A 27480-nucleotide genomic window follows, 5' to 3' on the forward strand; every position below is an offset into this window, starting at 1 on the left:
TCACACTGGTACATGTCTGGCAAAGTGGTCCTGATCCATGAAAGCTAGCAGATTATATGATAATTTTTAAAGTGGTCTATAAAGGTATCATCTACTCTTTCATTTGTACAGCATAAACAGAAAACTATAAGATGCTTTTAAAAAAAGGACACAATTAGTCCTTTTGAGTTTAATATAAATGCATATTGTCCAAAGGGAACAGTGAGCAACTGTGTTTCTTTTGTGATGAGGCCTTTGGATCTGATTTCATCTGGGTTGAGAAGTATCTTTGGAAAATCATATTGTGTACAGCTTGTATTTTATTGCAGTGCACAAAATGCTCTGTCCTTGTCAGCGCTGAAGGTGGTTGTTGAGAGGTTTGACTTTCAGATTACTATATTTGGGAATGCTTAATAGCCGGCATCTTTTTTATTTTAGTTGGAAGTAATTCCATGAACAATATTAACTGAAAGTCTTTTACAGGAAAATAGTAGTTTTGAAGGAAACATAAGAAAGGATGAGAATGTGACGAGACATGGCAGTTTAGACTTAACAAATCATGCAACTTGGTAATACTAATTCTTGAACTGCTATGGTATTGTAAATAAATGGTTAACTTTGATGCTTTCTCAACTCTGAGTGGTCCTATGAGATTCAGATAGGCGGGATATAAATTAAATAAATAAATAAATAAATAAATAAATAAATAATGGTTATGTGTGTAGAATGGCCTTAAATATAAGACTTGTTCACACATCATCCTGGTAACATTCGAGGTGGATAAAGAAGTTGTTTACCCCCTTGGCTGTGAGTAAAATGAAATACTGTACTATACAATTGCAGAGGTGCCTCGACTTACGAACTTAATTGGTTCTGGAAGATGGTAGTAACTTGAAATGGTCGTAAGTCAAGGCACCATTTCCCATAGGAATACATTGAAATGCAATTAATCATTCCAGCCGAAGGGAAAAAAATCACCAAAAAACCCCACAAAAACACTGCAAGACCCATCGGAAATGTGAGTAATCCATCCCAGCCGAAGGGAAAACAAAACAGAAAAGCAAGCAAACCCTGCAAGACCCATTGGAAATGCAAAAAGAAAAACCCAAAAAGCAGAGACTGAAAGACCCATCGGAAATGCCAAAAAAATCACCCAAAAGCAAACAGAGACTGCAAGACCCATCAGAAATGAAAAAAAATAAAAAAGCAGAGACTTCAAGACCCATCGGAAATGCAAAAAGAAAAACCAAAGCAAACAAGCCCTGCAAGACCCATTGGAAATGGGGGGAACCCTGCAAGACCCATCACAGCATAGAAACATAACCCCACCACCCAGCCCAAACCCACGCTGCAAAACCGACTCAGGCAGTTTTTAAAAATTAGAAAGCAGCACCTTACCAGGCAGTCTGAAGCCTCCTCCGATCGCACACTTTCTAACCGCTGGGGCAAAAGCGCTACAAAGAAGCAGCCTCTTCTCCTACCAACGGCTAGCAATTTTCCCTGCCTTTTTTCTGCTTCTAACACGAAGCTCCGGTTGCATGTCGAAGCAAAATTTTGCAGCCGGAGCTGGTCGTAACTCGAAATGGTCATAAGTTGAGGCACCACTGTATTACAGTATAGTCTTGGTAGATTGTAGCCCACTTTATCAGATATATGAGATATTGCCCTGAGTTAAAGGTAAAAGTTCCCCTTGACATTTTTAGTCCAGTCGTGTCCGACTCTAGGGGGCGGTGCTCATCCTGTTTTTCAAGCCGTAGAGCCAGCGCTTGTCCAAAGACGGCTTCCGTTGTCACGTGGCCAGCATGACTAGGGAACGCCATTTTACCTTCCCACCGATGTGCTGCCTATTTATCTACTCGCATTTGCATGCTTTCGAACTGCTAGTTTGGTGAGGAGCTGGGACAAAGCAACGGCAGCTCACTCTGTCGCGTGGATTCAATCTTACGACTGCTGGTTGTAAGCCGCCCCTTATCTCCAAAGAGATTTATGGGGGTGCCGGAGACTGGGATGAGTCCGAAATCCAGACAAACCTCTGACTGCTGAGCAGAGCCCTTAGGTCTCAGCAAGGTCCTGTCTAAACTTCTTCCTCAAAAGCCAATCTCCTTTAGTAAGAAAGCAACACACACAGACAAATCCATGAGTTATATTCAGAATAATCTGGCTCTAAATCTTTGGTAGCAAACACACATGGCCAATTAGACATTCAGCTAGTCTGTACAAGAACCAATGCATGCAGATCAAATCATTACTGCTTTATTGAAAAGAATTGCTTTAGAAAAGGTTTTAGTTGATGGTAAAATAGTTCAGTAGGTACATTTTCATATCAAGACAAACGGAACACTCCCCTCCCCCACTCCAGCTATAAAAATAAAGAAAAGGAATTATGCTGACTAATAAAAAGCATAACACAGTCCATCTCACGTGTCTTGGGTCTTCACAGGCTGATGCTAGATGAAATCCAGTTGACTTGTATCAGTCCATGGTAGGAAAAATAGTCCATAGCAAAATTATAATCCATTATGGGAAAAAGCACGTGTCTGACCTTTCTCAGTCCAACTCCATCTTTTTCCAACTCCTTACCAACTTCCTTCTTCTTCCCAGAATTCTTCATAAGGAACACCCCCTCCTGGGTCTTGTTGTCCCGCCTAACTTTCTCATGAGAGCTTGAGAGTTGTTATCAAGTTTTGTGGCAGAATTATTTTGGCTACGAAAGTCTCTGCTCTCTACTCATCTTAGCAACGAGATAACCAGAGAGCGAAGCTTTTCTGAAACTGCATGAAAAACTTTCCTACTACAGAACAGACTTTAAATCAAGATGGATGCTATTGGGACAATCTTAGGACTACATATCCCATTCTAATACACATAAAAACACAAATCATCACATGCCCCCCCTGATAATCGTTAAAATTCAGAGCAGTAAATCTGATCTAATTTTAAGAAATCAAGCAAAAGTAACTAAAAAGTAATTCAAAGTAATTAACTGGTTATATCTCAAAATTCAACTACAGATTAACTATTACAATACTGAAACATAGCACACTGTTGAATACATTGTTTCAACGTTCAGGTTCATAAGAATCTTCACAGTACACTCTAGAAAGACCATCTGCCACAACATTCAATTTTCCAGGAATGTGTTGAACTTCAAAATCAAAATCTTGCAATGCTAGACTCCATCTCAACAATTTTTGGTTGTGAGATTTCATCTTCTGCAACCAAACTAAAGCTCTGTGATCTGTTTGGAGTGTAAACTTACGCCCCCATAGGTAAGGTCTAAGTAAATTTAGAGACCAAAATATAGAAAGAGCCTCTTTTTCAGGTACTGCGTAATTTCTCTCTCTTTCCAAGAGTTTTCTAGAGAAGTATGAGATAGGGTAAAGGTTCCCATCTTCTCCTTGCTGTAACAATACTGCTCCAAGGCCTAATTCAGAGGCATCTGTTTGTAAAATGAATGGTTTGTCAAAATCAGGGGATTTCAGTATAGGTGCATCCATAATCTTAGCTTTTAAAGCATCAAAGGCACCTTGACACTCTGGTGTCCACTTTACCTTGACAGGCTGTCTCTTCTTAGTGAGCTCTGTCAGAGGTGAAGCCAAATGACTGAAATCAGGAATAAATTTTCTGTAGTAGCCAACTAGGCCCAAAAACGAGCGTACCTGCTTCTTAGTTTTTGGAATAGGCCAATCATTAATAGATTGTACTTTGGCTTGCAGAGTCTGAATTTCTCCTTGCCCAATCAAATGACCTAAGTACATGACTTTTCCTTGCATCCATTGACATTTGCTGGCTTTGACTGTCAGTCCTGCTTGCTGAAGTCTGGACAAAACAGTTTCAATGTGAGACATGTGAGAATCAAAATCAGAACTGAAAATGGCAACATCATCAAGATAAGCACTTGCAAAAGGTAAACCTTGTAAAAGTTTGTCTATCATCCTTTGAAATGAAGCACCAGCATTCTTCAAACCAAATGGCAATCTTCAGAAACGGAAAGTTCCCACATGCGTGATGAAAGCGGTCTTATCTCGTGAATCTTCAGCTAAATCGAGCTGCCAATAAGCATTCTTTAGATCGAGAATGCTGATAAACTTAGCCTTTGAAAGATGTTCAATTAAATCATCCATTCTAGGCAATGGGTATGGATCTGGAACAGTAACACTGTTTAACTTTCTGTAATCAACACAAAATCTTACTTCCTCGAGAATTTCACCCAGAGCGTTACGTTTTGGCACCAGTACCACCGGTGAAGCCCAAGGGGAGAATGACGGTTCAATCACCCCCAAAGATAACATCTTTTGTATCTCTTGTTCAATCTGGATAGCATGATTACCAATTGCTCTATATGGGCTAGACCGTATGGGCTGGGCATTGTTCTCAGTAGTTATCACATGACTGATCAATTTGGTGTAACCTGGTTTATCTGAGAACACATCTTGGTATTGTTCTAAAATTTGAAACAACCTTTCTTTCTGATCAACGGTACCTGTTAAAACAAGATTATCAGACCATGTACCTGCATCTTGCAATTCAGACAACTTATCAATAGGTTCATTTGCAGCATGAAAATATTCAGCATGACATTGAAAAACCATTGCAGATCTATCTTTGTACAGTTTCAAACTATTGACATGGTAAAGAACAGGTTTCTTATTAGAATCCAACATTTTGACAAGATAATTGACATTTCCCAATTTTTGAACAATTTCACCTGGACCTTCCCAGACAACTTCTAACTTAGAAGGTCTGAGTGGGTTCAGAACAAGTACCAAATCACCCACAGAAAATTCCCTGTGTCTGGATCTCTTGTAGTGGAAGAACTTCTGACTTGCTTGAGCGTCCAACAAATTGTCTCTGGCCAACTCCTGGACAGCCAAGAGTTTCTCTTGAAGTTTTCTAACAAAATCAGCAACTGGCACAGTACTACTTTTAACCACACCTTCCCAATCAGATTTCAGGAAGTCCAATGGTCCTTGTAGATTTCTTCCAAACACCACCTCACTTGGAGAAAAGCCACCTAGTGAAGAATGAGCTGAGCTACGGTAAGCAAACAAAGCAAAAGGCAAAAGTTCATCCCAAATGTTTCCATATTCTTGGGTCAAAGTTTTAATCATCCTAAGCAAAGTTTGTTGACCTCTTTCCACCATACCATGAGATTGAGGATGATGGGCCGTGCTAAAACTGATGGTTATTCCACTTATCTCGCATATCTTGCGCATAAGTTCACTTGTAAAGACTCCTGCTTGATCACAAATTATTTTGGATGGTACTCCAATACGCGAGCACAAGTCCACGATGATTCTAGCTATGGTGGTAGCTGTAAGGTTGCTAATAGCATAGGCTTCGATCCACCTACTGGCTGAACACATGAAAGAAATGATGTATTTCTTCTTAGATTTAGTAGGAACAAAAGGTCCTAGCACATCCATTTGCAAACACTGGAACACTTGGTCAGGAATCTCCATAATCTGCATTTCGGCCTTTACCTTGTCAGTTTGATGGCCTGTGCGTTGGCAATAGTCACAAGAACTGACATAGTCCTTTACAGTTTTTGAAATACCAGGCCAGTAAAAATGTTGAGAAATCCTCTTTAGGGTTTTTTGTATTCCTTGGTGCCCACTACTCGGATGGTCATGAGCCATTTCTAGTATTCTCAGTCTATATTCAGTAGGCACGACTAACTGTTGAATAGGTTGGGCATCCAAGTTGGATTTGGGAAAATATTCCCTGTACAAAAGTCCATTTTCTCCCCACAGGAAACTAACTTGCTGATGCACAGGACGTTCAGCATAGTTGTCTGCTTGTGACCTCAAAGAAGCTAGAGTGGGATCATTAAGTTGCTTCAGTCTAAAGTCCTCTGATCCTTTAGGTATCACCTCCTCTATTGTAGTTTCAGTTTTAGCTGCATTATCAGGTTCGGTCACAAGAGGCTGCTGTTGGGTAAGGTCTCCATCTGAGCTATCCTCAGTGGATTCCTGCTCCAGTTCAGGATCATGCATCTCCCTACTTTGAGAACGTGTGACTACCTGCATCGAAGCTACATTTTGACTCTGCATGTGATCCAAAAAAGCAAGATCATTTCCAAGAAGAAAATCAGGTTTTCCCTCATGAGTTAAAATATGTTTTGCATCTGACCAGGACTTGTAGGTAATTTTTACATATGCCAAAGGAACGAACTTCTGCTCAGTCTCTATAGACCCATAAGTTTTTATTGGACACCTCAGATTGTTCAGAATCAAGGTGGGGTCTAGAAACTGTCGACTTATCGAAGAAATGTCGGCACCCGAGTCATGAAAAGCACTTAAAGCCATATCACCTCCAGGTGTGTGAAGAAAAACCACCTCAGAAAATGTGCGGGTTGCCCAGTCCCTTTGGGTAGCTGGTACTATGCAATCAGGATCCATAATGGAAAATTTCTCTCCTGAAGTTGTCTCTTTTACAATTTCTGATGAAATTGCAGCAGTTTGTAAGTCCAAAACTCTAGGCACATAGTGGTTTACTGCTGCCTGCATTCCACTGGCTTGCGAAGGGGTTACAGTTAGGTTAACTCCTTCCTGACTCTGCGAAGGCACAATGCTTGACTGGTGAGGCACAAAAACTGCATTACTGGCAGCTGGCACTTGCTGAGTTCCCGCTGGCACAGAACTTACATACGCCATCTTGGGAGTGCCTGCTTTAGATCTGCGTGGAGCTGGGACAGGTGTTTTTCTAGCTGGCTCCTTAACTTGGCTAGCTGGCACATTCAACCTTGGGCAATCTCGTCGCAGATGAGAGCCACCACATTCAAAACATTTAAGAGGTGTTTTACTCTGGCTAGGAGCTAGGCTCCTGCGTTGCTCAAATGAACTTTGCCTGGGCTCTTGAGAAAAAGACTTTCTAAAATCAAGATGACTCTGTCTCTTAGGCACTACTGGTGCAGTCTTTGCCCTAACAGCAGGTTCATGCATTTTAAAAGAGAGAATTTCATCAGTTTTTAAAGCAAGGGTTTGCAAGTCTTTGTAGTTTCTCTCCAACAAAGTACTCCTTATTTCTGAAGGCACCAAATTAAGAAAATGCTCCTTGTACAACACAGTTCTTAAATCCTCAAAGGTACTGACGCCCAAGGAGCTCAACCACTGATCACCTAGATGTTCTATTTTGTCAGCTAGTGCAGAATAACACTCATTAGGTTGCTTTTTCAGTTTTCTAAAGTTCTGCCTCAGTATTTCCGAAGTGAAACCAAATTTTCTCTTTACCACCTCTTTAAAAATAGGCCAGTCAGGGTCCTCATCAGATAATTTGGCTACAATGTTGGCAAGTTGCCCAGAACACTGAGTACGCAATAACTTGAGGTACCAGGCCTCAGGTATACTAAGATCTCTACACGCTTGTTCATATATAGATAAAAATGATAAGATATCATCGCCATCATGGTAGTACGGTAGATTGCTTCTATCAACACTGGCTATTGAGTTCTTAAACTCCTCTTTTTCCTTCAGCTCATTAACCAAACGCTCCACCTTTTTCTCTCTGTACTGCTTCAATAACTGATCAGCAATGTTCTGATTATGAATAGATTGAGTGTGACAAGCAACAAAATCAGCAAACATAAGGGTTAACTTATCCACTGGTGATAGACTCTTGTTAGGATCAGGACCCTCAGCACTGGCTGCTGCTGCTGCCGCTCCTGCTGTTTCATCAGGAATGTCCCTGGCTGGCACTCCCCTCCCTACTGGAGTGCTGGTACCCGCCATTTCCTCTGCCTGATCCATCTGTTGCAACTTAGACCAAGTCTGATCTGGATCAGATCCAGGTAGGTCCTTGATGTCCTGTGCTGGGAGTTTAGCCATTATATTGCCCTTTTGTAATTCCCTTCTTAGTTGTGAAGAACCATAAGTAATCCTTTGCTTAGCTCCACTTTGAGTCAAAACGCCGTGCTCAACAGCCTCCAAAAGCTCTTGATGCAAGGGCTTCACATCTTTACTAACCAAAGGCAGCCTAGCAGATGCACCACCAATCTTAACTTTTCTCTGAGTCACAAACTGCTCTCCAGGCAACTCCAAAAATTCTTCTCCTTCTAAGTGTTGCTCCATGCAAGCTGCAACTAACGCAGACGCCAAGTTGACCCAAAAGGAAAAACCTCTCCCTGCCCCTGTAGCCGAAACTGTAGGGCGAGGGCAAAGCCATAAAACACTCTGGCAAAAAACAGCCCTACCCTGGAGCTTCAGAAGGGCGACCGCTGACTTGCATGAAAATGCCCACTCATTAAACAGCCCAATTACATAACCAAAGCATTAGTTCTTACAGACTTCGCTTGAAGCTAAGTCTTTCTTTAAGACCCTTAGCTGAAAAGAAAAATGCAATATAGCTAATTTATAGCCCTTCAAAGTAAATAGCGTGGAAGAAACCCCTCTGCCAAGGCTTGGGATTTCCCAGCTGTGAAAAGCACATGCATCGAGATGCTTGCTGCTTTCAACTTAAGCCAAAGTAAACACAATAAATCAAAGCCCGTGTTTCGTGTCACCGCTGCACCATGTAAGCCGCCCCTTATCTCCAAAGAGATTTATGGGGGTGCCGGAGACTGGGATGAGTCCGAAATCCAGACAAACCTCTGACTGCTGAGCAGAGCCCTTAGGTCTCAGCAAGGTCCTGTCTAAACTTCTTCCTCAAAAGCCAATCTCCTTTAGTAAGAAAGCAACACACACAGACAAATCCATGAGTTATATTCAGAATAATCTGGCTCTAAATCTTTGGTAGCAAACACACATGGCCAATTAGACATTCAGCTAGTCTGTACAAGAACCAATGCATGCAGATCAAATCATTACTGCTTTATTGAAAAGAATTGCTTTAGAAAAGGTTTTAGTTGATGGTAAAATAGTTCAGTAGGTACATTTTCATATCAAGACAAACGGAACACTCCCCTCCCCCACTCCAGCTATAAAAATAAAGAAAAGGAATTATGCTGACTAATAAAAAGCATAACACAGTCCATCTCACGTGTCTTGGGTCTTCACAGGCTGATGCTAGATGAAATCCAGTTGACTTGTATCAGTCCATGGTAGGAAAAATAGTCCATAGCAAAATTATAATCCATTATGGGAAAAAGCACGTGTCTGACCTTTCTCAGTCCAACTCCATCTTTTTCCAACTCCTTACCAACTTCCTTCTTCTTCCCAGAATTCTTCATAAGGAACACCCCCTCCTGGGTCTTGTTGTCCCGCCTAACTTTCTCATGAGAGCTTGAGAGTTGTTATCAAGTTTTGTGGCAGAATTATTTTGACTACGAAAGTCTCTGCTCTCTACTCATCTTAGCAATGAGATAACCAGAGAGCGAAGCTTCTCTGAAACAGTATGAAAAACTTTCCTACTACAGAACAGACTTTAAATCAAGATGGATGCTATTGGGACAATCTTAGGACTACATATCCCATTCTAATACACATAAAAACACAAATCATCACACTGGTCTTCTGACCCTGCAGCACAGGCTTCTGCGGTTTAGCCCACAGCGCCACCATGTCCTTGAGTTACAGGATGGAAATTTTTCATGGCAGCCACAACCTTTCTTTTACTACAACAGTGTAATTTTAAGACATTCATTTCAGGCCAAGGCAGAATTCCTTTGAGTGTGTGTGCAATTTCATGAGTGCTGATGTTAGGAGAGAGATGAGATGTTGTAGTATTTAATTGCTGCCTTCTTAGTAGAGCACTTTCTTAGAGAGATTAATAGTCTTAAAACAAGTAATTCCAATTCTAGCTTATTTATGTATAACCTTTTAATGACTGTCTACAGTAGTCAGTGTCTAAGAATTCTTTCAAAGATACAATGTACAGTATTTGCGTGAGCAAGATAAGGCACAAGGACAACTTTGAAAACATATTCAAAAAAGTTTTAGCAGTTTTAGCAAAGGAGAAGTCCTCATACTTTGGAAATATTGCAAGAGTTCGACTTCTGATTTTTTTAACCATTCTTTTTATTTGAATGTTCTGTGATGAAAAGAACCTTTATGTTTAGCATATATTAACACAATAAACCAGTAATAGTAACAGAACTAACCGGTAGCAGAGCAGGTTCAGTACAGGGTGTTTCACAGTTAATTTACCTTTAAAATTAGTAAATTATATATGTCCTTCCACGAGTCAACATGAGATTCTGGAGTCTGGGTTGAATCAATATTTATGCTTAATACTGTAGTTTATGAGTGGATACTGTATGTCCAAGAATGTGGAGTGGCTTCTCACTGACTTCACTTCAACTTGTTCTGTCAGCTTTTCCCATACATTTGTATACCATTGAGCAAGAGCTAACTCATAACTCCTGTGAGTAGGCAAGCCATAAGATATAATGGAGCCATTAAAAATTTATATGATCAATTTAAATTTTCTTCTGTAAAAAAAGACAGCAGGCCCAACACAGATGACACTACCATTTTTTGATTGGTTAACAGGGGGTGTGGCTACAGAGCAGGAAAAATGAGAATGGACCCAATGTGAAGTTGCATCTGGGAAGTTATGTTTCCACAGATTAATTCATTTCAGCCACATAGGAGTCAACAGAGAGAGGTGAGGTGATCAGTATTGTTTGCAGCTTGTTAACTATTTGAATCCTCTTACCGAAATATGGTGCCTGGGTCTCCTTCCTTCCTTCCTTCCTTTGTCCTTTTCTTTCTTTTAAGGGTTTGTTGTCCTATTGCTGGGACAGTTAGGTGACCAAAGAGGGGGGAAAAGAGCAAGGAATCAGTGGAGAGGAAGTTTTCAGTTCAGCCTTGTAACCTGTTCTAAGGTTGCTCTGCTTTGCTCTGACCATCCAGATTTGCAGGAGGCACAGTTAAGGCAGAGCTATCTTTAAACTTCCTCCTTGCCCTCTGTCAGTTCCTCACTCTTCTTTTTCCATTGGTTAACTAACGACCTGGTGCTAGATTAGCAAGCCCTTCAAAGGGAAAGAAGAGGGGGAGGAGACAAGGAGACCAAGACACCAGGTGCAGGGAGGAAAGGATTCAAATGGCAGCCACTTTCCCCAGTGACCTGCCTTTCTCAGTGCTGCAGCAACCAGCCAGCTGGAATGACTTTAAATACAATGACTAAAAACCCCTTCACATTGACTCAAGTGATCACACTGTCTGAACTGTTGTTGGAGCTTTTTGATTTTTTTAAAAGTAAAAGCGGCAGAGGAACATACAAATTGTGGGAGGGGGACTTTGAGCAGATTCATGTTGATTCACATTGACATCATGTAGTCAGTGGAAAATAATCCAAATCAGGCTATCCAAATCCTGGAGCATTTCCTGCAATATTTGTCTAAGACTCTAAGTAATCACACCCAGATTCTATTTCTTTAAATACTAGCATGCAGAAGGTAAGTATCCTCAGACAAAATCAGCACATATGATTACAACTCAGCTCCTGACATCCTCTCCAGCATTTTGAGTTCAGTGTATTCAATCCTGCTAGGCTTGTTCTGATACTACTGGAAATAAATTCTAAAGACAATTTTCCCGCCAGTCATTGTCAAAGTTAGTGATTCCTAATACACCCACCCACCAGTTTTTATTATACCTTACAGTTTTAGTTTCCATCTGCTGCTCAGGACCATATAGAAGGTGTTAGCTGGTTTTCAAGGATCTGGACACTTAGCACTTTTTTTCTCTCTCTCCAGAGGCACTGCACCGCCCCTATGGTTGTGACATTGAACCCCAGGCACTGAATGAAGCCATCAGGTGGAGCTCCAAGGAGAACCTTCTTGGAGCCACTGAGAGTGACCCCAATCTTTTTGTTGCACTTTATGATTTTGTAGCAAGTGGTGACAACACACTCAGCATCACCAAAGGTAAGTTGAACTATGCTGTGTATTTGTGTCCACACAAATGTGAGGATAGTGTGTTTGGAGTTCCACATTATGGTCTAGGTTTTGGCTCGTGACCTCCAGTTTTCTGCAATTTGCATTATTCAGACCATACATGTCACAAATAGTGCATGATTGTGTGTTTTTGTGTTTCATTCCACAGTGCTTCTGCTTCAGTGTTACATTCCTTCCTTTCCCTTCCCCTCCAAGACCATCTTCTCATCATCCTGATTTCCTCTTCCTCCAGCAGTGCTGTTTGGTTTCTTTCTTTTCGACAGAACAAGCTTTACAGGTCACCACAATATCAACAGCAACAGAAAACTGCACTGACCCCATATATCTATACATAAATTCGAGATGACATAACCTCATTTCTTTCTTAAGACTTTTGTTAATTGGCATGTATTTTCTTTGCTGCCAAAGCAAATTTTGCTGGTTGATAGGTAGTATTTGCATCCCTACCCACAAGCAGCATGCAAAGTTGAGCCAAAGAGGATCTATCACATAGGAGTCTGAGAATGCCAGCAAAAAGTTGGCTTCTGGGGTGCTCATACAAAAGTCAACTTTCCATACAAATGGAAAGCATCTTCAACCTCTTTCTGATCCACAGATACAGAGTCCTTGATGAAATGGGACAGACATTATCATATCTCCCCTCCAAAATGTCTGATGACATACACTGAAAATGTAAAGCTGTGAATGCTTTTCTTAAAGGGGCTGAGGTTAGATAAATAAAATAATTCTCCCAACCGAATGATGTTTTGTACAGAGGGAACTAACAAGAATAGGACATTTGTGAGATGGCACACAAATCCAGCCAGTTAGAGTGAAGATTGATTCTTTCTTTAACCAGATGCTTGGCTTGATTAGAGGCAAAAGTGGGCAAAGACTCTGTGTCAATCCCATAGCTCTGTAAAATGGGTCTAAGTTTACCCAGGACTTTTGAGAAGGACTATGGAGTTGTTCTTTGTAGCACTTCTTTGGGAGGCAAGAGTCGCTCATGCAGGGCAATTTCAACCAATACATGGCCAATGCAATGTTTCAGTTGGGGTTAATCCTAATTCAGCCCTTAAATATGCAGCAGATATGCTATGGGGGACTGTTAGGAGAGATTGCATGAAGTAGTTTTGAACTACTTTTTGAGTGAGGATATCCCCATATCTCTGCTCCATATTATTTGGGGTACCAGTTTCTTGGCATATAAAGAAACTCGACTAAATTTCCCCCATGAGTTATGGTAAACCGCAAGAGACTGAGTGGAATGGGATGCTTTCAAACTGGTCTCTTGAAACAGTAGGACATACATCGAAATCCGGTGCGGATTTGAGAAGGTCACTAAGTTGCTACTGGAAATTGAGAGGTCCTACCTGGCAAGGCTGTTGTGCATTCTAAGAAAGCACATAGTCAATGGTCTATTGCTTTGGAAGCAGGCAAAGATTACTTTTAGGATCAGGTTTGTCCATGGGGATTTTACTACACACTTCTGAGGCCTAAAGAACCTACCTCAGGCAATAAAGGTGGTAGTTTTGCACCCACAGTGACTCCCTGACCCGCGATCATCTCTTTAGGGAGAGGTAATTGTCACAGTGCTTCCACAAAAGTTGAACTCCTCTATCTGTTGGTATTGTCTTCGACAGCAGCCCATTTGCCCCAAGCCTTACCCTAAGATTAGTATTTCAGTGACACACCTGAATTAAAAATAACAGCCTTCTGTCTATATTGGTGGTGGAAAGTTTTTGCCACAGATGGTCTCTATCTATAAGGTCAAAGGCTGATCTGAAATCCACAAAGATGACATAAAGCTCCTTCTTACCTAACTGGGAATATTTTTGTATCAGGTACAAAAATATCATCACCTGATACAAAAGTATTTACAAAGCATTGATCTGCAGTGGATTTTCCATTTTCAAACCCTGCCTGTTCTTCTGCTATTAAAATACCATCATATTTCTCCAACGCTGGCCACATTGCATTGGCTGCCCATTCGTTTCCGTGTCGACTTCAAAGTTTTAATAGTTACTTACAAGGCCCTAAACGGTTTAGGACCTCGATATTTGGCGGAACGCCTGCTTCCACCAAGGTCTACCTGGATCACCCGCGCAAGTCAGGAGGTGAGGCTGAGGAGCCTGACACCAAGACAGGCCTGGAAGGAGAAGACACAAAACCGGGCCTTCTTGGCGGTGGCTCCTCGCCTCTGGAACAATCTCCCTCCAGAGATTTGCGCGGCCCCTACGCTGGGCACCTTTAAAACCCAATTAAAAACATGGTTGTTTATTCAGGCCTTCCCTCCAGCCAATTCTTAAATTATTTATTTTTTCTTCTTTATTTTTTCTTTCTCTTACTTTCCCTATAATTTTTTTATTTTATTGTACTTGTTATTGAATTAATATGCACTTGCCTGTGTTTTATTGTTCAACTTTGTATTGGAAACCGCCTAGAGTGGACTGGTAGTCCAGATAGGTGGGGTATAAAACAAATTAATTAATTAATTAAATAAATAAATAAATAAATAAATAAATAAATAAATAAATAAATAAATAAATAAATAAATAAATAAATAAATAAATAAATAACTGAGTTCTCAGCAGCCCAGCACTCTAATTTGCCCAGTAAATATTTGGAATACAGTTTGGATACTAAGTTGAGAAGACTGTTAGGCCTGAAATTATTTGGAACAGCTTTGGGGCCTCTTTTGTGTATAGGAACAATAATACTTATACCCCAGCCCTGAGGTATTTTCCCATGCTGGTTTATATATGTAAACATTCTAGTGAGCACTGCACACCACCAGATAGTATTTGATTTAAACAATTATCCTGGGAGCATATCCTTTCCAGGAGCTTTGTTGCTAGGCAAAGAGGTGATCGGATTGTTTATTTCATCAGGAGTGACTAGGTCTCAGTCAGGGCACAATGCAAGGCGAAGTGAGTTCAGACTGAAGAGTGGTTTGGTAATCTCAGCAGTAGTATGTCTAAAGAGTGCTGAGAAATGGGCTTGCCATTGTGAAGAGGTTATTTGGTTGTCTATAGCAGAGGTCCCCAACCTCCGGTCTGTGGCCCAGTACCAGTCTGTGGCCATGGCAGGACTAGGCCGTGGAGACAGATCTCCTGCCGCTCCCGCATGCACTCCCCCACCCACCGCACCCGCATGCATGGGTGCCCCGCCCCTCCGTGAGCATACTCCACCTCTTCATGCATGTGCGCAAGCGCATTCCACCCCTTTGTGCACGCGCGCAAGCATGCCCCTCCATGAGCACGCCCTGCCCCCCACACACGCGTGCAATAAAAACATGCATGTGCACAAGCACGCCCTGCCCCTCCATGCATGCGCACGAGTGCACCCCCACCTGCAAGTGTGAGGGCTGCCCCACACCCCTGAGAACAAACCCCACCCCCCAACAAGTCCGCAACTCAGAAGAGGTTGGGTATCACTGGTCTAGAGCACCAGTCTTGATTCCCTTGGACACTAATGATCAGAACCTAGCTGTATCTCTTTCTAAGGCTGCCAGGCCTAAGTCTAACCAAGATTTCCTTAGATGTTCTTTGTTTTTATGCTGTAGCAGGTTTTTATATTCCCTGCAACAGTTGGATATAAGAAGAGGAATTTTCTAATGAATCGTCTTGCCTCAGTCTTCTTATTGCTCTTGCCAGGATATTTCTGGGCAGCACACTGAGCATCAAACCATCCTTGATAGTATTGTGTGCCTGTGCAAGCAGGCTAGGAAGTGACCATTAGAGGTCTAATTACAATGACAATTTTATTGAAAATTTTCAAAGGGTCTGAGCAGGTAATATCTTTTAAGGATAGCAGCCTGGGGAACATTACAAATAAATTTATTCATTCCTGTAAATTTGCAGTCCAATGAAACCTTCTCCCTGCATATTTTACTTAAATGGTGTCATTAATGACTTTTTTCTGATTGGCAGAGAGAGCGAGATAATTTAATTGGCATATGATCATTCTCAGGCCTATTAAAGACTAAAATTGTCAAAGTGAGGCAGCACTGGGTGTGGTAGACTATATGAGAGAATCATGTAGTCTATTACACTTTTGTCATTTGGGTCAATAAATGTATATAGGCCTGATTCTGGATCTACATTTGTTCCATTATGTATATGCAGATAGTATTTGTAAATGAGGCTGAAAAAGAATTGTCTAGTTTTGTTAAACCCTGAATCCTTAGATTTTCTATCAGGAAGATAATTTAAGTCTTCAGATGCAAGTCCCAATTCATCTTCCATTTTATAGTTATTTTTCCCTATTCTGGTGTTCATATCACCTCCTAACAGAATTGGAGGGTCAGTATACTGCTTAAAGATATTTGAGAGGACCTTATCTCGTTCTGATAGTGTTAAGTCACTTCCATGCCTTAAATTTTGTGGAGGACAATACACATTTAGCAAGAAATATTTAAAACCTGCTGGCCAAGTAACCTGTGGAATTAGAATATTACTGCTAATATCAAGCTCTAGAATATCTAGGTTACCATCAACTGAGATTAAGGTTGCCAGGCCTCTCTGTGCCCGACCCCTGACTTCTGGCTTGGTAGCAGGTAGAATATGGACAGCATATCCAGGGAGAGAAGGGAGAGCCATGGAGGTCACCCAGGTTTCTTGAATAAAAATAATTTCAAATTGAGAGCAAAAATCTTTAAAATCCTTGTCTATCAATTTGGAAGGCTAGCCTGCAACATTCCAAGAAATAACTTTGATAGGGCATTTGTTAAAAGATGAAGGCAAATACAGTGGTGCCCCGCATAGCGACGTTAATCCGTTCCGGATTAATCGTCGCTATCCGGAAACATCGCAAAATGGAACAAAAAAAACCATAGAAACGCATTAAAACACGATTAATGCGTTGCTATGGGCTTAAAAGTCACCGTTGAGCGAAGATCCTCCATTTCGCTGCTGCAAGCACAATCGGGACAGCCCTTTGGGAGCAGCCACGCGGGGGGGCAGAAAGGCAGAAGCCGATCCGATCTCCCCCCCCCCACGGGGAGGCTTCTCGGAAGCGCTGCGCCCGATGGTGGGGGAGAAAGACCGGATCGGCTCCTGCCTCTCTGCCCCGCCGCCCAGCTGCTCCCAACATCGCTAACCGAAAATCGCCCATAGGTAACATCGTTAAATGGAGCGCAAGATTGCTCCGAAAAAGCCATCGCTAAGCGATTTCTTCGTTAAATGAAGCAATTGTTAAGCGAGGCACCACTGATGGTGTTCACTCTTTCTGGGCATATCACTACTATGTTCTATGAACTCCTTATCGTTGTGGTTCCCTTTCTGGCCAGCTGTGTTCCAAGACAAAGTTTTTATTTGGCCACAAAGCAAAGGATATAGATTGGAATTATTCAGTCAGTCTCCAGTCTGAGAATTTACCCTTGCTCTTGTGTCAACATACTGGGTATAGCCATTTGAGGCTGCTCCTGCTGCTAGGCTGGCCTCATCTGAAATAATGGCATGAGTTAGATGGACGTCAGTGATATTGTCTCAGTATGTGGCCACAAATGGGGGTTGATGGACAATTGCTTCTGTTGAGAAGAACTTCACCTCTTGGGGCTTTTGCGGCAAGCTCAATGGGGGAGGTACCCATATTTTTCTGTGTATAAGATGCCCCATGTATAAGACGCCCCACACTTTTCCAACCCTAAATCAAGAAATCAATATTTTAAACATAAAACAGAACACATTTTTATTTAGTAATCAGATAACATTTACACACCAGTACTGTCATATTATGCATCACACTTAGCTTTGAGCATACCACATTATTCAGCCTCTGGGCTCAGAACGCTCTGACATTACCAGTCCCTGTTGTATCTGAGCACTGCCTACATGCTCCACCTCCAACAAGGTGTGTTCCAATTGGTTTGTTCAGCATCAGCTGACATCAGTTATATAATACTTGTGATTGAAGGAAGCCTGTTTGCAGAGGTAAGGCATGGGCAGTTTCACAATCACATGGTTCTCTACTTGCTTCCGTGTATAAGACGACACTTAATTTTTAGCCTAAAGATTTTAGACAAAAGTATCATCTTATACACAGTAAAATACAACTCCACAACCATCGATCAACAGGAACATCTCTTTGTCAGGGTTCAGGTTCTTCCAACTGATAGTGTCCTTCATGTTGTTAAGCAACTTAGATCTGACTTTATCTAGTTTTTTGGATTGTCTTCATTTGTTCAATACTTGTCAGGGCTCTGAAGGCGTAAATTACCTCTTTTTAGATGTTATCTCCCTCAATATCCAATTGCAGTAATAGATCGTTGGGGTGGATTTTTGTCACACCTTCTCCTTGACCCTATGGCAAGTTGTCCTTGCTACTGTGGGGTACTGCTAATGTAGCTACAGCCCTATCCATTGACATCTCTTGTGGGAGTGACATTTGTGTCAAGTTCTCAGGTAACCTAGCCTGAGAGAACATTTCTATCGGCCCTTCTGTAGGTGCCTTGGTCAGGGCTGTAGAATCCTTCTTTAAGGTGGATAGCAACTTCTGTAAATGTGTGATCATTTAGTCCACTTATGTGATTTCTGTTTCAGCCAGTGTTCCTAAATGCCTGCAGCTTTGTTGCTTTCTATTTTCTTTATTAGCAATTTGCTCCGATCTTTGAGGGAAGCCTGGAAACCTGGCCTTATAAAATCTTGTACAGTGGGGATTGGGTCTGGTCTATTTCTGTTTCATTGTTATTAATGGCCTTACATCTAGGTCCGAAAACAACTCTCTTTGTTGCAATGTTAAAGTTGCTTAGGAATTTCCTCATCTTTGGAAGCATCATTGGGATGACAGGGCTGGCAAATTTCAGGAGTAATCTCAGTAAATGTAGGGGGCCTGGCAGTCTTTCAATATTTTTTAAATCAATGGTTTTTAGATCAATTTAAGACCTCTGTTCTTAACAACCTGCTCAAGGACTCCAGCACTTTCTGCCTGTTGGCCCAACGACCTCTATTTGTAGAATTATCTGCAATTTTGAGGGTTATTTGGTCAGTTTGCAAGTGTGGCAGCAGGGCTTACATATACTCCCCATCTGGTTGTGGACTCAGTGGCCCCATTACTGTTTCCCAGGCAAGAAAGGTTTTGCAGAATTGGATTCTCATTTGAGCACCCATGTGGTGAATCCTGGATTCTGTCCAGTTGAAATGATATTTATTCAAGTTCATGCAAAATGGGTAATATTGTTTTCCCAGTCAGAAGGCAGTGCTCCCCCCACTGTGTTTAATAGTTGTTTGATAGATGACACCAATCCTTCTGTTATTTCTGTGTTTGGAGTTGGAGAAGCTTGGGTTGCTTTATGCAAAGGAGTTTGTATTGCTGCTGTAATTTTTCTGCTGGCTGCCAAGGAGGAGCCTGCCATTGCTAGAATTTCAGCAGATAAGACAGATGTGTTTTCGTTTGCAACACAGTTGCTATCTGTGGCGTTGGCTGCCAGATGGGCGGTATATCAATCAATCAATCAAAAAAATATATCTCTCAGAACATAGCAGGACACATAAACACTTGAACAAAAGACTTAGGTTAAACACCGGTATAAAAGCTGTTTAGCAAGAATTAGATTAAATTACTAAAACTAAAAATATAAAAGAAGCTAAATAAAAAGGCAAAGGAGCTGGATAGGGCATTTAAAAAAAGATAAAAAGCAAGGGGGAAGTGAGGAACAGAATGCTGGAACCCTTGCAAATCATCCTGATCATCATCCTGACTTCCTATTTCTCCAGTAGTGCTGTTTGGTTTCTTTCTTTTTGAGAAAGCAAAATAAAAATAAAAAGTAAAAAAACGCAAAAAAACACATGCTGGCACCTTAAAGTCTAACTTTTTTTTAATGTGAGCTTTTGTGGACAAATCCGCTTCATCGGATAAAGGACTCTCATTTCTCCTTGCCTTTCTTATCTGCAGTGGAAACTGCAGCTTGTGTTGGAGTGCCTCCTTTCCTTCACTCCCTCCATAAAGAGTAGCTTCTTTTAAAAGTTTCTTACTTCTCCTTCATTGCTCTCTCTGATTTTTCTCTCTTCTGATCTCAGAGAAGAAAAGGGGGGACATCTGCAACAACAAATCTAGGAAAGCAAAGAAGGAAAAATGTAAGGCCTTTCTAAAAAACAGAAAAAAAAACAGAAGTTGCACAAGGAAGAGAAGGAGGGGGAAATAACAGAAAGGATATGTTAAGGCATTTATAAAGATAGCTATTAGAAGACCAGGCAGAAATGAATTTCCTTTTTCTCTCTCAGACCTCATGGCCCAAAGAGAATTTAGCAGCTCGCTCTGTCTGTCTGTCTGTCTGTCTGTCTGTCTGTCTCTCTCTCTCTCTCTCTCTCTCTCTCTCTCTCTGTGTGTGTGTGTGTGTGTGTGTGTGTGTGTGTGTGTGTGTGCGTGCGTGTGTGTGTGTGAGAGAGAGAGAGAGAGAGAAAAATCTCAGAATTAGGGTAGTTCGGCTCTACAGACCTTTGATTTTTTTTAACTTGGACTGAGATCTGTTGTGCTTTGTTTAAATTAAGTATATGTTACAGTGCATTCTCATAGGTTTATTGCACAGAACTGTGAAAACACTTTCTTTTACCTCTATAACTATCCCAATATACAGTGGGTCCTCACTTAGTGACGTTAATCCGTTCCAGGAAAAACGTCGCTAAGTGATTTAATCGCTAAGCAATTTTAAAAAGCCCATAGGGACGTATTAAAATGCGTTTAATATGTTCCTATGGGCTTAGAAACTAACCTTAAGCGAAATTCCTCCATAGTGGCGGCCATTTTAGGTGCCTCTAAAGCGAGGCAAAACAGCGGCCGCCATTTTGGAACCGCCAATCAGCTGTGCGAAAATGGGGGCTTTGCAATGATCATGGGGAAGTGATCATCGCAAAGCCCCCATTTTCGGCCAGCTGATCGGCGAGGCTTTGCGATGATCGCTTCCCAGTGATCATCGCAAAGCCCCGCCGATCAGCTGTGCTTCGTCTCTCTCTCTCTCTCTCTCCACCCCTTGCAGCTCCAGCCTCGGCAGGGAGACTGACAGCCTCGGCAGGGAGACTGAGGCACCGCTGCCGCCACCCTGGCCGAGAAAGACCCTCTGCGCCTGCAGCAACCTTAAGCCCGGGCTTAAGGTTGCTGCAGGCGCAGAGGGTCTTTCTCGGCCAGGGTGGTGGCAGCGGTACCTCAGTCTCCCTGCCGAGGCTGGAGCTGCGAGGGGTGGAGAGAGAGACGAAGCACAGCTGATTGGCGGGGCTTTGCGATGATCGCTTCCCTGCAAAGCGCATTTTCCCCATAGGGGCCATTGCAAAGCGATCGCTTTTGCAGTTGCAAAAACAGCGTCGCAAAGCGATTTCTTCGCTATGCGGAGCAATCACTATGCGAGGCACCACTGTATATGTATTTCTTAAGCAGAAAAAGGTGACAGTTATTAGAACCTCTCCATTGTAAGAGCTATCCATTTATGAGGTTCTCATAAGAATTTTGTATTTTTCTCATTTAATATATGTTCTTTTTGATTTAAATCAAATCCGTTCTGCTGTACATATTGCAGGAAAGAAAATGGTGTCTGTTTGCTTCTGCTGGCTGGATAGCTCAATTAGTTTGATATTTGGCTATGAAGTGAGAGGTTGAGACTGGGAGTTCAGTTCCTCACTGTGCATTCTGGAAGAGCCAGCCTATGTGGCCTTGGATAAGCAGCACAGTCCTAGAGCTCTCCTAGAAGAAGGGAATAATAAGTAATTTCTCGATAATGTATACTTAGAAAACCCTGGAAAGGGTCACCATAAGTCAGAACTGACTTGATGACACACAATTATTATTTATTATTGCTTCCGTTCAGAGGTCATATTAAGAGTTAATGTTTGAGAGACTGAAGTACAATCTTATGCATTTCTGTGCAGAAGTCAGTCACACTTTCAACTGGTTTTTCTGTCAAGTACCATGTGTGAGAGTGCCATTTTAGTTCTATTTCAGCTTTTAAAGTTGATGTGTGTGTGTTTAGTCGTTTAGTCGTGTCCGACTCTTCGTGACCCCATGGACCAGAGCACGCCAGGCCCTCCTGTCTTCTACTGCCTCCCGGAGTTGTGTCAGGTTCATGTTGGTTGCTTCGCAGACACTGTCCAGCCATCTCATCCTCGGTCGTCCCCTTCTCCTCTTGCCATCACACTTTCCCAACATCAGGGTCTTTTCCAGGGAGTCTTTTCTTCTCATTAGATGGCCAAAGTACTGGAGCCTCAGCTTCAGGATCTGTCCTTCCAGTGAGCACTCAGGGTTGATTTCCTTTAGAACTGATAGGTTTGTTCTCCTTGCAGTCCAGGGGATTCTCAAGAGCCTCCTCCAGCACCACAATTCAAAGGCATCAATTCTTCGGCGGTCTGCTTTCTTTATGGTCCAGCTCTCACTTCCATACATCATGACAGGAAAAACCATAGCTTTGACTATTCGGACTTTTGTTGGCAAGGTGATGTCTCTGCTTTTCAAGATGCTGTCAAGATTTGTCATCGCTTTCCTCCCAAGAAGAAGGCGCCTTTTAATTTCAGGGCTGCTGTCTCCATCTGCAGTGATCATGGAGCCCAGGAAGATAAAATTTGACACTGCCTCCATATCTTCCCCTTCTATTTCCCAGGAGGTGATGGGACCAGTGGCCATGATCTTAGTTTTTTTGATGTTGAGTTTCAGACCGTTTTTTGCACTCTCCTCTTTCACTCTCATTACAAGGTTCTTTAATTCCTCCTCACTTTCTGCCATCAGAGTGGTATCATCTGCATATCGGAGGTTGTTGATATTTCTTCCAGCAATCTTAATTCCGGCTTGGGATTCATCCAGTCCAGCCTTCCGCATGATGTATTCTGCATATAAGTTAAATAAGCTGGGGGACAATATACAGCCTTGCCGTACTCCTTTCCCAATTTTGAACCACTCAGTTGTTCCATGACCAGTTCTAACTGTTGCTTCCTGTCCCACATATAGGTTTCTCAGGAGATGGATAAGGTGGTCAGGCACTCCCATTTCTTTAAGAACTTGCCATAGTTTGCTGTGGTCCACACAGTCAAAGGCTTTCGCATAGTCAATGAAGCAGAAGTAGATATTTTTCTGGAACTCTCTGGCTTTCTCCATAATCCAGCGCAAGTTAGCAATTTGGTCTCGAGTTCCTCTGCCTCTTCGGAATCCAGCTTGTACTTCTGGGAGTTCTCGGTCCACATACTGCTGAAGCCTACCTTGTAGGATTTTGAGCATAACCTTGCTAGCGTGTGAAATGAGTGCAATTGTACGGTAGTTGGAGCATTCTTTGGCACTGCCTTTCTTTGGGATTGGGATGTAGACTGATCTTTTCCAATCCTCTGGCCACTGTTGAGTTTTCCAAACTTGCTGGCATATTGAATGTAGCACCTTAACAGCATCATCTTTCAAGATTTTAAATAGTTCAACTGGAATGCCATCACCTCCACTGGCCTTGTTGTTAGCCAGGCTTTCTAAGGCCCACTTGACTTCGCTCTCCAGGATGTCTGGCTCAAGGTCAGCAACTACATTGTCTGGGTTGTCCGGGATATCCAAATCTTTCTGATATAATTCCTCTGTGTATTCTTGCCACCTCTTCTTGATGTCTTCTGCTTCTGTTAGGTCCCTCCCATTTTTGTCTTTTATCATGTTCATCTTTGCGCAAAATGTTCCTCTAATATGTCCAATTTTCCTGAACAGATCTCTGGTCTTTCCTTTTCTGTTATCTTCCTCTATTTCTTTGCATTGTTCATTTAAGAAGGCCCTCTTGTCTCTCCTTGCTATTCTTTGGAAGTCTGCATTCAATTTTCTGTAACTTTCCCTATCTCCCTTGCATTTTGCTTCCCTTCTCCTCTCTGCTATTTCTAAGGCCTCGTTGGACAGCCACTTTGCTTTCTTGCATTTCCTTTTCTTTGGGATGGCTTTCGTTGCTGCCTCCTGGACAATGTTACGAGCCTCTATCCAAAGTTCTTCAGGCACTCTGTCCACCAAATCTAGTTCCTTAAATCTGTTCTTTACTTCCACTGTGTATTCATAAGGGATTTGGTTTAGATTATACCTGAGTGGTCCAGTGGTTTTTCCTAATCTCTTCAGTCTAAGCTTGAATTTTGCTATGAGAAGCTGATGATCAGAACCGCAGTCAGCTCCAGGTCTTGTTTTTGCTGACTGTATAGAGCTTCTCCATCTTTGGCTGCAGAGAATATAATCAATCTGATTTCGATATTGCCCATCTGGTGATTTCCATGTATAGAGTCGCCTCTTGTGTTGTTGGAAAAGAGTGTTTGTGATGACCAGCTTATTCTCTTGACAAAACTCTATTAGCCTTTGTCCTGCTTCGTTCTGAACTCCAAGGCCAAACTTCCCTGTTGTTCCTTTTATCTCTTGGCTCCCTACTTTAGCATTCCAGTCCCCTATCATGAGAAGAACATCTTTCTTTGTTGTCAGTTCTAGAAGGTGTTGTAAATCTTCATAGAATTGTTCAATTTCAGTCTCCTCAGCAATGCTGGTTGGTGCATAAACTTGGATTATTGTGATGTTGAATGGTCTGCCTTGGATTCGTATTGACATCATTCTATCATTTTTGAGATTGTATCCCATTACAGCTTTTCCCACTCTTTTGTTGACTATGAGTGCTACTCCATTCCTTCTACGGGATTCTTGCCCACAATAGTAGATATGATAATCATCTGAGCTGAATTCGCCCATTCCTGTCCATTTTAGTTCACTGATGCCCAGGATGTCGATGTTTATTCTTGCCATCTCCTGTTTGACCACCTCCAGCTTCCCAACGTTCATAGATCTTACATTCCAGGTTCCTATGCAGTATTTTTCTTTGCAGCATTGGATTTTCCTTTCACTTCCAGGCACGTCCACAGCTGAGCGTCCACAGCTGAGCGTTAAAGTTGATAACAATCTTATATTCTGTCACAATATTATTTTCAAATTTTATTCCATATATGCCCTTGCTTGTTTCACAGAGTAAAAAATCGGTTGCTTATGATTTGCATGCAACTTCCATCTAGACTGCCTTCAAGTCCAGACTAGTTTGCTTCAGCAGTGTAAATGCATTATGTGCCTTCCGGCTACATACTGGGTCAGTAGGTATAGGGAGATCCCTTGACTGTCTTGGCCAGTGTATGCAGTTCAGTTACTGGATGTTTTGCAGGCTTAGGTTAACAACACCCTAACTAGGAAGATATTTGTTGAATTGCTGTTCTGGTCTGTGCCCAGATAGCTATTTCTACTCTTTTCTCAGAAGAGTCTTATTAAAGATCCCAGAATACTTTTATTTTTGTTCTATTAGAAGGTTCTTGTCTTTATCTTTCCTTTGAGCATGGAATGCTGTGCATAATGGTTTTCCAATCCTCTTGGAGGTCTGAGTGTAGTAGACTGTAGTAGTGATGACTGAGAAGGAAAATAATGTTCTACTGATTTTGAAGCATTTGATGTTGCTAGATTATGAATTGCTATGAATCTGCAGAGACCAGTAGGATCATTTATGAAGGATCCATTAATTCTCAGCAGAGAGACCAAAAGATTTTTGACTTTCCTGCTTAGGACCTTTTCTATAGAGACTCCTTCTGATTGGCTCCTTTTATAACCAAGATCATCTACAACCCCTATTATTTACAAATATCATTTGATCTATTTGCTGTTTTCTCCTCTGTGCTTCAGGTGAGAAGTTACGAGTACTTGGTTACAACCAGAATGGTGAATGGAGTGAGGTGCGCTCTAAGAATGGGCAGGGATGGGTGCCAAGTAACTACATCACCCCCGTGAACAGCTTGGAGAAGCACTCTTGGTATCATGGACCAGTGTCACGCAGTGCAGCTGAGTATCTGCTGAGCAGCCTCATTAATGGCAGCTTCCTAGTTCGGGAAAGTGAGAGTAGTCCAGGACAACTATCCATCTCACTCAGGTACGAGGGACGTGTTTACCACTACAGGATCAATACCACCAGTGATGGCAAGGTAAATCCTTTTGGGTAACTTGTTTTCTGAAAATTGAAAGGGAAAAGTATTCTGACGTAATCTGCTGTTTGCCAAAGAGCTGTAGTTAAGGACGTCCTGAAAATGAAGTTATCAATGTATTTTATTAATGTATTGCATTTTGATTGTTTTATCTTTTTCATTGTATTTTAATTGTTGTAAGCCGCCCAGAGACCTTTGGGTAGTGTGGGCAGCATATAAGTTAAACAAACAAACAAACAAGCAAATAATGTGACTGAAGCTACTCTCCTAATTATGAGGTGTGTCTGAGCTAGCTATTGGTCCCAACAGTTGCCACACAAGCGTGCAGTTTATGCTTCATCTTTCTCTTCTCTTCATGACAAGGGAGCACAGAATTTGTGTGTAGTGCAGGAGTGGTTAGCTATGCTGGCCAAAATCTACATGAAGTGATAGGTAGTGGGTTGGATAGAAATTCATGCACACATACAGTCATGGGGGGAGGAGAGTACATCCTCTTTGAATTCTTTGGTTTTACATATCAGAACATAATAAAAATCATCTGGTCCTTAGCAGTTCTGAAAATCAGGTAAATACAACCTCAGATGAACAACAACACATGACATATTACATTGTGTCATGATTTTACAGAAATAAAGCCAAAATGGAGAAGCCATGTGTGAAAACTAAGTACAATCTTACTGCTTCCATAGGAATTAAGAGGCTGCATAGCGGCCAGGTACAGTGGGGTCTCTACTTAAGAACGTCTCTACTGAAGAACAATCCAGCTTAAGAACAGCTCCATTTGCTAAATTGTTCTCTACTTGAGAACAGAAATCCAAGATAAGAACAGGAAAAAAAACCTTTCCTGCTCTTTTTTTAACCTTAGGTCATCTTAGGTTAAAAAAAAATTCTCCCCCTAGTGGTAGAGTACGTATTAACCAGCTTTGCATTAGTTCCTATGGGAACTAATGCTTCAATGTATGAACGCACTTCTACATAACAAAAAAACAGCCAGAATGGATTAATTGGTTTTCAGTCCATTCCTATGGGAAATTTTGCTTCAACTTAAGAACGTTTCAACTTAAGACCACCATTCCAAAACGGATTAAGTTCTTAAGTAGAGGTTCCACTGTAGTTTCTATGGACGGAAAAGAGCAGATACGGATTAAATGGTTTTCAATGCATTCCTATGGGAAATGCAGATTCAACATAAGAACTTTTCAACTTGAGAACCACCTTCCAATATGGATTAAGTTCTTAAGTAGAGACCCCACTGTATTGCTAACCAAGTGCCCTTTAGTAGATTATCAGCAAATGTGACCATCTCTATAAAAGCTGAAGTTTTAGCAGTTTGCTGGTCTAGAGTGTTCAGGCGTGTGATAAAATAATGCCAAGGAGGAAACAGCACCAATGATAATAGAGAATGGTTGCTGCCTATCAGTCTGGAAAGGGTTATAAGGTCATTTCCAAACAGTTAAAGTCCATCATTCTACGGTGAGGAAGATTATTCACAAGTGAAAGACATTCAAGAAACTCACCAAACTTCCCAGGAGTAGATGTTCAAGCAAATTCACCCCAAAGTCAGATTGTGCAGTGCTCAGAGAAATTGCAAAAAACCCAAGAGCTACATCTCAGACTCTACAGGCCTCAGTTAGCATGTTAAATGTTATTCATGACAGTACAATTAGAAAAAGACTGAACAAGTATGGTCGGTTTGGAAGGGTTGTCAGGAGAAAGCCTCTTCTCTCTAAAAGCCATGGCAGCATGGCTTAGGTTTGCAAA

General features: G+C 41.7%; 1 protein-coding gene and 2 long non-coding RNA genes across 5 annotated transcripts in view; 2 read left to right on the plus strand and 1 right to left on the minus strand.

Annotated features, from left to right (window-relative positions):
- Nucleotides 1-10237, plus strand: part of LOC140706754 (uncharacterized) — a 34634-nt gene extending 24397 nt beyond the window's left edge. Inside the window, exon 2 of the long non-coding RNA XR_012086600.2 lies at nt 1106-10237. This is a non-coding gene — a long non-coding RNA (uncharacterized LOC140706754). The remainder of the gene's footprint in view (nt 1-1105) is intronic.
- ABL2 (ABL proto-oncogene 2, non-receptor tyrosine kinase) overlaps nt 1-27480 on the plus strand; it is a 139381-nt gene that overhangs the window by 38114 nt on the left and 73787 nt on the right. For all 3 annotated transcript variants that reach the window (XM_072998156.2, XM_072998158.2, XM_072998157.2), the window contains exons 2-3: nt 11615-11785; nt 25424-25719. In XM_072998156.2, the coding sequence (XP_072854257.2) occupies nt 11615-11785; nt 25424-25719 (467 nt within the window). The remainder of the gene's footprint in view (nt 1-11614; nt 11786-25423; nt 25720-27480) is intronic.
- Nucleotides 1-27480, minus strand: part of LOC144588873 (uncharacterized) — a 550407-nt gene that overhangs the window by 24588 nt on the left and 498339 nt on the right. The gene's annotated exons all lie outside the window — the stretch shown is intronic.

The sequence above is a fragment of the Pogona vitticeps genome, chromosome 4, assembly GCF_051106095.1.
Source record: "Pogona vitticeps strain Pit_001003342236 chromosome 4, PviZW2.1, whole genome shotgun sequence".
In the NCBI taxonomy this organism is placed as follows: Eukaryota; Metazoa; Chordata; class Lepidosauria; order Squamata; family Agamidae; genus Pogona; species Pogona vitticeps.